Raw genomic sequence first — 14,255 nt, forward strand, 5'->3', positions numbered from 1 at the left:
CAAACTGGGTACCAACTCTAGTACTACTTTCGGTCCCCGGTACCCAAGTTTGACATTTGACTGAATACCTCTTTTTTGATTAACATTGTGTTTTAGTAGCCAATGACAACGACTCCAGTTCAACACTGAATCCAATTTGACACATGTGTTGTCGACCCAGCGACAACACATGTGCCTAGGATGTTTAGGCTTGTGTTTAGGTCTACGAAGCTTTATTGTATTACTTTATGGAGTCGAAGAAACATTCCCAGGAATAATATTTTTTCCAATGCCAATACATTCTTTGGTTACCAACAATACCGCATATACCTACTCGAAGTATCTTGTTATTGTCGGTGTAATGAAAATAGCTCTTAAGGCTGCTGATAACCCTCCCTCGTTATGGTCTGCCTTCCCTGACAGGTCTCCCAGTTCATGTCAAGATCATTTAATATCTACACCAGCATCGAAATGCATTCGATAATTCGCGCAATTGAGCCATTAATAAACGGACTAGATAAAAAAACTATGGTACTTTATACGATATAATGCGTATACCATTATGCGACTCCTGCTTGTAGATGAGCATTTTACAGGTACCTACTGAATGATGACAACATGATAAAGTTAGTACTCTCAATCCATCGACGTCCACTGTTCGAACCTGTTGACTCTCAATAGGAACGCTCACGCAGAGAGGAATCACGAATAAGTTCTCATCTGAGATTTCTTTGAGATGTATCTTCTTAGATTTTGTAGTACAGTAGCATATGATACTTGTAGTATATCGCTATGTTCGGTGCACTGAGATGGTTAATTACAGTGGTAGTGGTGATTTGTGAAGGTTAGTTCTGCGATAAGTGCATGTATTGAGATATTTTGCATATTCACATATTTAACATATTTAATATTTATATGTTCAAGGTCGATTTTGGGATGCAACCCCAATGTTATCGAATCAACGGAATACATTAGATGGTAGTGACATAAATATTCTTACCAACCAGAAGAAAATATATAAATGAATTTTTTGATCAAGATTGCAGATTGCGTTTTCATGAGCTAATTTTGTCACACAAGCCGACGCTTCATTATGGGGCGCCAACGTTTTTGAAAGAATTCGCCCACATGGGAGCCATAGGGTGGACACAGGATAATGGAAAAATACTGTGGCATTGTGGAGGAACATTGATTTGGATGGACTACGTTCTGACTGCGGCGCACTGCGTGACAGATCACCGGAGTATTTGGCCGGATGTTGTGCGATTTGGCGACTTGAACTTGGAAACCGACGAGGATGATGAACACGCCCAGCAATATAAAATTGCTCAGATATATAGACATCCGCTACATCGGTTCGGAGTGAAGTACCATGACATAGCGCTGATGAAGTTGGAACAACCTGTTAGGTAAGTTTTTAAGAAGGCAGAAAACCTGTTCCTAAAACTCTAAAGAACTATGTTAAGAGCTCTTATGGCAGGCGTGAATTTGGTGCGCTTTGTGATTTTTGCAAAACTAAGATAAACGGCCTGTACAAACTGGAACTAGAATCATACAGAACTCCAACGGTATCATTGTTATCTATATATGTATTGTTTTTTTTTTGCGAAAATCGCATTTTTTAGCTTTTTTCAACTTTGATACACAATATTTTTGTAATTAATTACATTAGCTAGAAATGTGAAATTCTGGATTTCCCTTAGTTTAATAATAATTTCAGAACAAGCATTGGCGAAAGTCACTTTTATGATTTTTGTCTGCCTGATATTATATAGTGAACCGGGGTTAAATTGATCTCCGGGTCGAAATTGATCAGACGTTTTTGCTTGTGAATTTCGTTTAGTAACTGATTCCAACAACACGGTACTTGTAAGGAAATTCTTAGAAAAAAAGACACTACACCGTCTTCAACCAGAGGTTGTACAGACTGAACAAGCACTAACATATGACAACGGACAACACACATAACACTCAGTGGCCCAGTGGAGAATTTTCCGTTTTACGAAAAGTTTTCCCCGACTGGAGCGGGAATCGAACCCACACTCCGAGGCTTACGAAACGCCTAGATGACTGACGCCTCTAGCCGCACGGCCACGAAGCCCATACAGTATGCTTAATCTATCTGAAAAATGTCTGATTTATTTCGACCCGGAGATCAATTTAACCACGGCTTTTACATATTAATAGTGATTGTTTTTGTCTTACTTACACAATAGTAAGTAGAATCCGAGGTACCTTCGGGCTAGTGTAAAACATAATAATGTGAAAATATTTTTTTCTTACCGCCACTTGTTTGTTTTGTTCCTAAGGAATGTGATGCAATTACTTTTGCTGGATTTACATTTTTATTGCAACGCCTTTTAACCCTCTAATACCCAAATTTTTGATTTTGATCTAAATATCATTTTTCGTCATCTAAAATCGTTTTAAACATGTTTTGGAAGATGATTCTTTTTAATTCTCGATTTCGTGAATTTCAGTTTTTGATTTTTCTAATTTTTATTTTTGAACATCCCCACACTTTTATATTTTTCCTGGAAGCCTATTTGGGATACAGATTTTTTGGGATGAAAACATTTCGAGATTTTATGATTATTGTTGAACTATATTTATTTTAAATTTTTTTCATATAAAATTTTATTTTCCGTGTAATTTTAAGGAAAATAATTTTAGAGTGTATTCGATCCTCTTAAACTATTGAACAAGGATAGAATGGTTTGGGAAAAATTTAAAATATGTTAATTGTAGCGATTCAATACAAAATAAACAATGACTTCTAAAAGGTGACCAAAACATCAATTTTTCAATGATTTTTAAAAAATGTAAATACGCTTTAAAATACATCAAAAACTATTTTGAGATATACAAAACAGTCCTAAATATCAGCCAAAAATATAAAAATTTTGATTTCCCACGAAACAAAAATTACAAAAATGCTCAAACTATACCCCGTCTAAAGGCGGGGTTGGGTATTAGAGGGTTAAATACCGTCAAGGCGCCATTCACCGTGTGTCTTCGAATATTTTTTCATTATTTCCATATTATGATTGAATGATATTACAAATTCCCTTCAATTTCACCAATACAACACTAATGTATTGTTACCATGTCAAAACGCTAATTAGAAACATTTAAAAGTATCATTTTGACACTAAAGTGTGTTTACATGAAGCGGGTTTCTGCTCGTTCGCTGCATTCATATTGAAAAAACGAAAACTGCCCTAAGGTTATTTAAGCGATAAACTAAATGTAGTAACGTTTTTATTCCACCAAGAAGCAATTAAATTCACATATCAGGTATGTATTTTGCATTACCGAAGTAAGTTCAACAAGAAAGTACGATTACTCGTACTTTTAATTGAAACAAAAAGCCACGGTAAATGGGTACCCTAAAAATCAATGGTCTCCATTCACCGTGCCCCCTTTTGTCCCATATGTCTAAAAAAATCGAAAATTTGAACATTCGTTTTTCTAATAAAATCTTGCAAGTTATTACTTGAAATGAATTTAAACGAAGAAAATTCCCTTGGCTGGGTTGTTTTGATCATTTTTAAACAAAGAAGAATAAAATTTCTCATACACGGTGAATGGGTCCCTACTACCACGGTGAATAGTGACCTACCACGGAATTAGGCGACCTTACTACCCTTTACTAATTGTACTATATCACCAAATTTTGTGAAAAATTTTCTACTTCTGTGGATATTGCTTTAATTTTAACCTATAATGAAGGCAATTAAAAGCGGCACCAACAATGTTTATAAGACTGGTGTCAAATGACAGCCCTTAATTGCCCCGAATCCTCTTAGATCCACGGTGAATGGTGCCTTGACGGTACCTTGAAATGATATTTTACCTTGTATCCTGTACACCGCACTAAACAACTGCACGGTACATTTGGTTGCAGTAGAAGTTTAGTACACATACTTCACTATCCTTATTACCGTCCCTACACAGTTATGGATCACACACAGTTACGGATCACTTTGACGTTCAAAGACGAATATCTTGGTCAAGACATACATTTCGGCACGAAATTAATTTTTGTAGCATGATCCTATTTGTTTTCTGAGATAAAAAGTGTGACAAAAATTGATCCATAACATGTAAGACTCTGTGGAGCTGATCCATAATAGGGCATTTGGAAAACAGTGAAATATTCCTTTTTTACGCGAAAATGACTTGCCATTATACTTCAAATGGATCGGTAATCAAAAGTTTGAATCAAAACATAGCCAACTGTGCTTTCAAAGTCGTCGTTCATGTTTTCTTTATTTTTTTTATTGAATTTTGAAGGTCAGAAATACCCTTCCTTAAGTGATCCATGACTGTGTACCCACGGTATCTTTAAAAAAAATTTTCGACTGAGAGTGTTACTGCGGAAATTTCTTTCAGTTTTGCAGTCTTATGCGTTTGCTCACGAAACAATTATTTTTGCTCCAACGTTTTGATCCCGGTTTGGTACTAGAAAAACATACCGGCTTTTCCCGACATGCACAGATAACAGTACATGCCAAAGGTTTATGGACAGTGACGAATAATTTTCATCCTCTGATGAAGATCCAAACCGGGATCGAAACGTTGGGGTAAAAATAATTGTTTCGGGAGCCAACACATAAGACTGCAAGCCAGAAAGAAATTACCGCTATCCTTCTTATCTATTTCGCAATTCTAGGTTGCATGATACAGTCTGCCCAGCATGTCTCTGGATCGATCCAGAGATACGTTTTACAGAACTTATTGCTACGGGATGGGGCAGCACAGGTCATTGTATGTTTATCTTTTTTATTATACATGTAGAAGAAAGTAAGAATAATTTTCAATCTTTCAGTTGAGAGTCGCACCCCTTCTTTGCAAAAAGTTTCACTAAAGCCCTTGGAATCTTCCAAATGTGGAGAGTTTTATTCTAGTGAACATGTTCGAGGTTTGAGTAATGGACTTCATGAGAACCATCTGTGTGCCGTTGACGAGAAAATGGACACTTGTGAAGTGAGTAGACAACGATATTTATGATTATGTTGGAACGATTACAAAAATTGCAGGGCGATTCTGGTGGTCCGCTTCAAGTCAAACTGTTACACAATACCCATTTTACGCCATACGTAGTGGCTGTCACATCGTTCGGATTGCCCTGTGGATTATCATATCCTGGAGTGTACACTAAGGTTGGCCCGTATCATGACTGGATAATAGCAACTATGCGGCAAGGTGGCGCTGTCATTGAAGGTTTGACTCCAAAGAAGCAAAGTAAATACCAATGAACTAAACAACTCAATTTTAGATGATATTTTCAACGCAACCTTTTGTGCATTACGATTCCGGGAGTATCGTGAAAATGTCTTCACAAGGTTTTACAACAAAACTTGTGTGTACGAGAGTTTTGGCCACGCTAGACATCCATATATATCACCTGAATATCCCGGAATATATCCGTATAACCCTACCACATATCATGTTCAGCTAATATGGAACGTTGATGGAAGTCCTCAGAATTGTTACGGTGTACTAATTGATGAAAATACAGTTCTTACAGTTGCCAGTTGTGTTCATCATCAAAAGTAATATCCTGATTGCATTTTGACAAAGGCCGATAAAGAATATTTGGATCCATTTCAGGATTCCAGTTTCAGCTGTCTCACATCCAGAGGAAGGTATAATAAACATCTCAAAAATTAATGTGCATCCAAAATATAATCCGGCTTACGGCTACCACAATATTGCCATTCTACGCTTGGAGAAATTGTACAGCTTCATTAACATTCGACCAGCCTGCATTGATTATGTTAACAAATATAAAGTGCATCCGGATAGCGTCTTGGGATTCGGAAGGAGAGATATTTACATGGATATTTACGAATGCTTTGGTTTCCATGAATGTATAGGTATTCCAACATGCACATTGTATTCACATCAAATCGCCAATTTTTGTTATCTTTCAGATCCATCGTTGATACCTTTGACTGTCCGCGTGGAACCAAAAAACGAAACAACCTGCAGACTACCCAAAGAGTTTGAGCCACGCTTTCCAGACGGCATCACTGATGAACTTATTTGCGCAGGTACTGAACAATTTCTGGTACCTGGAACATGTGTTCTGAAACTCGGAGGCTCATATTCATCAGTGGTTCCATACGAGCATCATATGCCTCTAGCCTTAGAAGGTTTGGTACAACAAATTGGACGGGACTGTGGCTATGGGGATCATTTGGTTTCCACAAGACTTCGAAGTCATTTGAAATGGATGGAACGTGTATTGCTGAAAAAAAGCGCAACGGTAAACGCAGTTCAATTCTTGGATCACATTCCCCGCGAAGGAGATTCATGCACTGATGCACATGGCCTTTCGGGAAGGTGTACAGCAATATCGAGGTGTCAGCGAAAGTGGAAAAAGTTTGAACTCAATAAAGAGGCCACATTCTGCTCTTCGATTTCGGTGATCTGTTGCCCTAACACTGATATCGATAAAGATGCCTGGAGTAACAAACACTTGCTTCTAACGAAATGTGCACAAATACAGTTATGGTGCTCCAATGGTAAGCGTTTCAAAAACTTCATACAAAAATCAATTCACAACCATTGATTGTCTTGTAGGTTCGAATTTTTGATAGTTCAACTCGATATATCTGTATAGGTGCCATCATTTCCGATCGAACAATAGAGTAATGCGGGGCAAAAGTTCGCACGGGGCAAAAGTTCGCAGTGGGTCTTTTTCTGCGCACGAGTGAAGAACCCAAGCAAACCTGTATGGGTTCGACACATAATCAGGACAGTTACTCATCTATAAAAATTGGAACGATTTCGTCATGCAGTAGCAGAGTTATGCAAAAAAATGTGTTTTAGGCTATTTTGATGTAATTTATTGACTTTTTGGAATAAGAATTTGCAATAACTGAAAGAAGAAGAATTACATAATCTCTTGATGTCGGAGAATCGTTATTCCATAGTAGTTCGAGAGGTGCACTCGAATAAACCAAAAACTTCTGGTGCATCTTGTAGGAATGAACATTGTTAGAGCCTCGACAATGGGGCAAAAGTTCGCAGTAGCTGTGGGGCAAAAGTTCGCACTATATTTCTGAATCTAGAACATCTATATAGTTACATAATTTTTGAAGCAATGACGATTTCGTATAGAAACTACTATTTATATATTATATGTGTAGTTATGCATCCACAAATCGTTCCGAAAGAGGGCTTAAACTTATTTTTGTAAGAAAATCGATTATAAAGTAATCATTGTGTTCGCCTTTTTAAAACAAAAATTGAATAATGGATGAAATAACATTTTGGAACATTTTTCCGCCATACTCGTGTCCTCATTTGAAAGTTCTTGACTGTTTTCGGGAGTATTGTGTTGATTTACTTTTAGGGGGTCTTGCATGGCTTAACTTGTAGAATTACTGTTATAATTCATGACCATAATGATGGATGTTATATTCAATAACGATCCCGTTCAATAGTTTTGCAGCATATTTGATTTTTTTTTCGAGTATTTTGTGTAACACTTACCTCTATAATTACCCCACGATGTATTTTGACAACTTCAGTAACGTTGGAAAGGACATCACTTAGTTAATAGCTGTGGAAGTATTCATAAAATACACTGTATATAAAAGCTGAGAACCAGACTGTGTTCCAGTTGGTATGTAATACCAGAAATGGAAAGAAACGCACTTCGTGGCCAGCGTGAAAGAATGAACATGAATAAACATGAAATAAATGAACTTCATGCCTATAAAATACCTTTCACAACGTGCGAACTTTTGCCCCGCACAATGCGAACTTTTGCCCCCAGTATGGGGCAAAAGTTCGCACTTGAGTACTTGTATTGAAAATTGTCTTACCAGAATTACAAAAGGAACTCGAAAAAATCTAGTACTACGTATCGAAGGTAACATGATAGGGGCCCGTTTAATGAGAAAAAAGGATAATATTTTCTTTTTGTTTAATATTTATTTGATAAAGACTGTTAGGTGCGAACTTTTGCCCCGCATTACTCTACTAACTTCTGCCAACTGTGTGAACAACGCATCTATTCTTTCTGTTCAACCACTCAGAAACTCTAAAATCTCAATTCAAGTTCAACAGATTTTGTCACACAGCTCCTTCAATACAACGGATTACAGTAACGATATCGCTATACTACGACTACCGCAACCCCTGACCTGGAGCCGTCAACTGCATCCAGCATGCCTGTGGAACAACCAAACTCATTCTCCACTCATAGTGGACATGCTACAACCATTCAATACAACCGACGACGCCGAAATCGAGTACATAGAGCTGCTAACGATGTACAACTCGGACTGTCAAAGAACACATGCTCATCCGATTCGAGATTCGCACATTTGCGTCAAAAATCCATATCGGGAGTACACGTGTCTTCCGTCGCATAGCATGCTTCGGTGGAGAGGTGCAGAAGGTGTTCCGTACTTAGTTGGCCTGTCTACGGATACCAGAGAGTGCAAGAGATGGTACTACATGACCTTCTCACGAGTTGCGGCTTTCTTAGACTGGATTGTGGACAACATAGCTGATGAGGAAATCAGACGATCGTTCAATGTGTAATTGGCAGAATATCAAGTGTAAGCTTCAACTCCATACTACCATGCGCAGTGCAGCATAGTTTCTCATGTTAATAGCATGGAACAACTATGCTGGACACAGTAGTATTTTTACACATAAATAAAATAAAAAAAAAGGTTACTTAAGTAGCCGTTACAAAGTAGCCGTTTTCATATAAATATAAACTTGATTGTCAAAAAATGAAATTCGCTGAGTAGCTAGTGCCAACGAGGAATAGCGCATACAATAAAAATGTTTAAAATTATTTTTATGTTACTCTTTTTATAAAACGGCTACTTTGGGGGCCATACTGAAGCGACCGGTAAGTAGAATACAAGTAGCCGGTAAATCTACAATATATGTGCATCATTGGTACAAATTTGGGCTCGATTGGTTAATTTTTCGCAAAGTTAGAACCGTTCTCGTAAAACACTATTTTTTGGAAAACTTATTTTTGAACTGTCATATCTCCGAAACCAGAGAACCGAATTGAATGAAAGTTTTAACTTTTACCAACAATATATTGCTACTTATTACGACATTATAAATAACATGTTATATTTTCTACCGACGAATAAAGTTATAGTGGTTTGCCATTTTCACCTATATAGAGAAAAATAACAAAAATTTACAATATGCCATAATGCCAAACACTTATTTTTTTCCTATGCACACCGCTAATGCAGTGCCTTATAGCAAGCAGCAAACTTTTGGTCGTGAGAAGCATTTGAGCGATATTGAAATTTTTCTGCGTACACAATACATTATTCTTTAAGCAGGATTTCAAACCATTTTCTCAGAATCAGTTGTTGTGTCCGATAGCTTCATGCATTATGAAAGTTAACCGGCATTTATATCCATTATTTGTTATTTACATTTATGTGAATGGAAAGAGAACTCATGCAATAAATTTTTCTTCGATTTACTAATACTTAATGCAAGTAGTTTTTTTATGAATTACGAAATACTTTTTTCTATAGGCTTAGTAGAAAGCTACGTAGCATATCATAAGCCCCTACCTCCTATCGTCACACTTCGTCATCACAAAACTTGGGTATAGTAATTAATTGGAATACTAACCATCTGTTCCATTTGTTCATTAAGTCGAATTGTGCGTCTGTTAACAGAAATTTGACATTTTACGACGCGCAATAAAATATTCATGAAAAATAATTGAATGAAAAAAGAGAGGCATTCAGTTGACAATGAATGTGGCCAGACACGAATGAAAAAAATAGAATGTCAATCTTCACTTTGGATCTTCGAATTTTTTACACTCTGCTCCCAGATGCTACGCTGGCGCTGTAAGCTTTCAATGATTGAAACCTTTGGTATTCTTCTAGATGACTTTACCAAACAACTTTGTCCAAGACCGCAAAGTGATCCGACGCCTGTGAAAAAAGTTATACTAAAGGTATTGGGTTTATTATTTATGATTAGACTACTGTGATAATTCGAGAATCAACTGAATCGTCATTTTCTAGCAACATTTCAAACTAATTATACTTGTTTTGTTCACCTGTTGTGCCTCTGATGCTCCTTTCATGAACTCAACCTAACTTGTGTACGTTAGCCGCTGCGAAGTCGTGTGCGAAATTCGACTGTGATAATAATGAATTAGGGCCGAGTCTAAATGGGTGCAAATGTCACAATAACGTGAGGCAAAGCTTTATTGTTGTTTTTCCAGTAGATACATGTAAAGGAATAATATCAATAATGAAATTGCTACCTAGGGGCCAAAATCGTCAACTCCGAGGAGTTCCTTATATAATTTCTACAGGACTTCCTCGAAGAAATCCTACAACAATTTCTTAAGGAGCTCCTTTGGCAACTGTGTAAGGAATTTCTCATGGTGTTCTTTATAGGTTTCCCCAACAGGAGAACGATAACTTTTCCACAGGAATTCTCACTGGAAACCCCAGAAAAAAAACTTCTGAAAACATTTCAAATGGATTTGGAGGAATCCCTGGAGGAACTCCCAGAAGAATTTCAAAAGAAACTCTTGGAAGAATCTTGAAAAGAAATCATAGACAAATTTCAAAAGAAATCCCGTGAGGAGTTTCTGGAGCAATTCTAGATGGAACTTTTGGAGAAATCTTGAATAAACTCCTGGAAGAATCTCAAAAGGAGCTGTTTCTAGAGTCTCAGAGGAAATCCTGGTTTAATTTCTGTAGAAAACACGGAAGAAATTTTTCATGGAATCCCGGAAGGAATTTCTTAAGGGATTCCGATTTTTTGGGGAATCTCGGAAGATATCCAGGTAGAACTCCTGGTGTAATCTCTCTCTCTCCTTGGCGTAACGTTCTCATTGGGACAAAGCCTGCTTCTCAGCTTAGTGTTCTATGAGCACTTCCACAGTTATTAACTGAGAGCTTCCTCTGCCAATGACCATTTTGCATGCGTATATCGTGTGGCAGGCACGAAGATACTCTATGCCCAAGGAAGTCAAGGAAATTTCCTTTACGAAAAGATCCTGGACCGACCGGGAATCGAACCCGTCACCCTCAGCATGGTCATGCTGAATACCCGTGCGTTTACCGCCTCGGCTATATGGGCCCTGGTGTAATCTAAGAAGGAAAATCCAGGAGGAATTCCAGAAGGAACTGTAGGACAAATCCGTAAAGGGATTCCTCGCGGAATTCCAAGAGATCCTGGAGGAATACTGGAAGGAGTGAATGGAGGGATACCGAAAAAAAAAACCTGGAGGAGTCCCGGAAAAAAAAATCCTGGATGAATCCCAAAAGGAAGTTTTTGAGGAATCCCAGAAGAAACATCCAGAAGAATCCAGGAAGGATCCCTGAAGGAATCCGAAAAAGAATTCCTAGAGGAATCCCAGAAGCAACTCCTGGAGGGGTTTTGAGAGAATGTCGGAAGAATGTTTTCTTTCTATTGTTGTTTTTTTATAATAAGAATTCGTTAAACATACAAGTTAAAAGTGATATCAGAACAAAGTTTCGATTTTCTTTGCGTTTTTGAAATAAAAATTTTGTTAAGGGGGGGGTTTAACAAGTTACGTCATCTATAGGGGGGGGAGGTATCCGAATTTGAGATGAAATGCTACGAGGGGAGGGGGTATTAAAAATCGCTTTAAAAAACCTACGTCATTTATGGACGCCCCCTGTAAATGAAAGAAACCATTCACCAAAATGAATTTTATTTTGATCCCTCAGTTGAGAATTTTCAAAATTTAGGTTGAATTTCACTCATTGAAAACGAAAATTTTAAATTCTGGTTAAGTACGGTTCCTTTGAATTCCACTAAGAATTTGCATCCTTTGACAGATACGTATTTCGACCTCAACTGTAAGGTCGTCTTCAGTGTCTTGTACTTGACTCGACTGAAGAGATCCATCGCATTCTACACGTCTCATACATCATAGGTAAAAATAATAGGTAGCTTAATCTAGGTAGTTAATTTCCCTCCACCACCGAATAGGTACATTTCCCACCAGCACAGGATAGTTAAACAAAGTTCATGTATCACAGGTACATTATGAGACGCACGCCATACGAGAGTGCTTAGGGGGTAATAATTTGAAAAGCCACGAACTTCCATTGCCTTGATCCTTATTCAACAGCGTGTTAGGTACCTGTTTGTATATCTCTAGACTCTCAGCAACGTCCAATTTCCAAGGTGAAGTTACATTTCGCAAAATTTGAATATCCTCTGTAGTTACAGGGTGGCCCTCCTCAAAGACATGTTCAGCAACTTTCGACCTGAAATCGTATTCCAAACCTCTATTCACTGTCCTCTGCGCCTTTCCCACTTCCGCCATATGTTCCCTGAATCTAACCTCCAAAGACCGTTTTGTTTGACCAACGTAGACCTTATCACAATGGGAGCAACTGATTTTGTAAACGCCAGCCTTGTTTAGGGTGTTGACCGGATCCTTTGTAGAGCCTAATGAAGTCTTCAACTGATTGCTTCTGCTAGAAAATACTAAATCGATTCCGAAATTTCTGAACCTAGAACGTAAATTATTAGTGATGTGTTGATCGAAGGGGACTGATACTCGCTTCAAAGATTCTGAAATAGGGGTAAGAGTTGTTAGGGATCCTCGATATCGCAACCTCTCCTTTTTGTCAATGATGGCCTGAATTGTCCTCTCCTTATATCCGTTGATTTTCGCTGTTTCGAATATGTGAGTGAGTTCCTTATTCTTCCCGTCATCGCTTAGAGGTAGAGTCTGCATTCGGTGAACCATGTGGTGAAAAGCTGCCATCTTATGTTGGAAGGAGTGATTCGACGAATAGGGGATGACACGCATGGTATTGGTAGGTTTCCTGTAAATCTCGAATTCGAACGACGAACTGTCTTCCCTCTTAACTAATAGATCCAAAAATGGAAGTTTTCCCTCCTTTTCTTCCTCGTGAGTGAACCTGATATCCTTATGTACATTGTTGATGACCTCTAGAACCTTAGATAAAGCTTCCCGTTTGATCACACTGAAAATATCGTCGACGTACCTCCACCATTTCTCCGGAAGTAAACCTTGCTCCTTAAGCTTGGTTTCTAAATTTGCCATGAAAAGCTCGCATAAAAATGGGGATAGGGGATTTCCCATGGGGGCACCTTTGGTCTGCTTGTAGAACTGTCCACGGAATTGGAAGTAATTCTCATCCATGCACAGTCTGGCCAAACGTAAATAAGTCCTAACTTTTCCTTTCCAAGCTGCGTCAGACTTTTGGGGTAGTAACCAATCCTCGAGAAGATTAAGAGCATCCTTTACAGGGACACTTGGGAATAGTGCTGCGACGTCGAAAGAAACCATAATCTCGTCCTCCTTGATGGTTCCTGATTCCAACAACTTTTGGGTGAATTCCTGAGTGCTTTTGACCGAACTGGTGGGGAAGGGTTTTGGCATACTTTGGAACTCTTGAACTAACCATTTAGCCAATTTGTGGGTAGGGGATCCTTCAGCTGAAATAATCTCTCGCATCTCTTGACCGGGTTTGTGAATTTTAGGAAGACCTTTGATCCGCGGAAGAATGGGATTTGCTTCCTTCAAACGAGCCTCTCCGATGATGGGTTTACAGTCTTTCAGGGTCTTGTCTGTCAGCCTTATTAGTCCGGGTAGTGGATCTACTCGTAGATGTCTGTATGGTCCTTCGTTTATCTTCTTCTCCATCTGTTCGTCGTAGTCCTTCTTGTCCATAATAACAACCGCGTTACCTTTGTCTGCCTTCATGTAGTATACTGGTTTCTTTTTAAGTTCCGTTACAATCCTTGTCTCGTCTGAATTTACCTTACTGCGCTGTCCTGTTTTGATGGCGTCTGCTACGATGTTCCTGGCTGTATTTTGGTCTTTGATGTTAACGTTCTGTGTGATCGCTGTTTCCATGTCCACGATGATCTGTTCCACGTCTGGCTTCGAAGTAACCGCATATCCTAACCCCTTATTGAGGTGTGTCAATTGTTCCTCTGTGAACTGTTGCGTCGAACGGTTTACTACGAATCCTTCAATGGGTTGAACCATCGGAATTGGAGTGTGGGTGTCCTTTGCCGCTCTGGTCTCGTTTCGTAGATTCGTCAGCTTCTTTTTGTGTAGTCGTCTCTTCCTGTCTGCTTCACATTCCTCTGCTCGCTTTACCTTGGTGAGGAACAATGGGAAACCTTCCGGATATTCGTTGGCCAACTTTAAGTGCAGGGAATAGCACTTAAGTGTCAGCTTGTCCAACTTGGCGTAGTGGCGTTTGATGGTGTCTGCGATGTAC

At 38.6% G+C, this 14,255-nt stretch overlaps 1 protein-coding gene across 1 annotated transcript; it reads left to right on the top strand.

The window, feature by feature from the left end:
* Window positions 1-771: 771 nt before the first annotated feature.
* On the top strand, window positions 772-9,380 carry LOC115255537 (uncharacterized). Its single transcript, XM_062854992.1, is given in 12 exon segments — window positions 772-823; window positions 904-957; window positions 1,019-1,388; window positions 4,655-4,749; window positions 4,811-4,968; window positions 5,022-5,205; window positions 5,261-5,537; window positions 5,596-5,861; window positions 5,919-6,492; window positions 6,494-6,512; window positions 6,571-6,634; window positions 7,976-9,380. Coding segments are annotated over 12 exon segments (2,682 nt in total). The 3' UTR covers window positions 8,545-9,380.
* Window positions 9,381-14,255: the final 4,875 nt, after the last annotated feature.

Source organism: Aedes albopictus, chromosome 2, assembly GCF_035046485.1.
Source record: "Aedes albopictus strain Foshan chromosome 2, AalbF5, whole genome shotgun sequence".
In the NCBI taxonomy this organism is placed as follows: domain Eukaryota; kingdom Metazoa; phylum Arthropoda; class Insecta; order Diptera; family Culicidae; genus Aedes; species Aedes albopictus.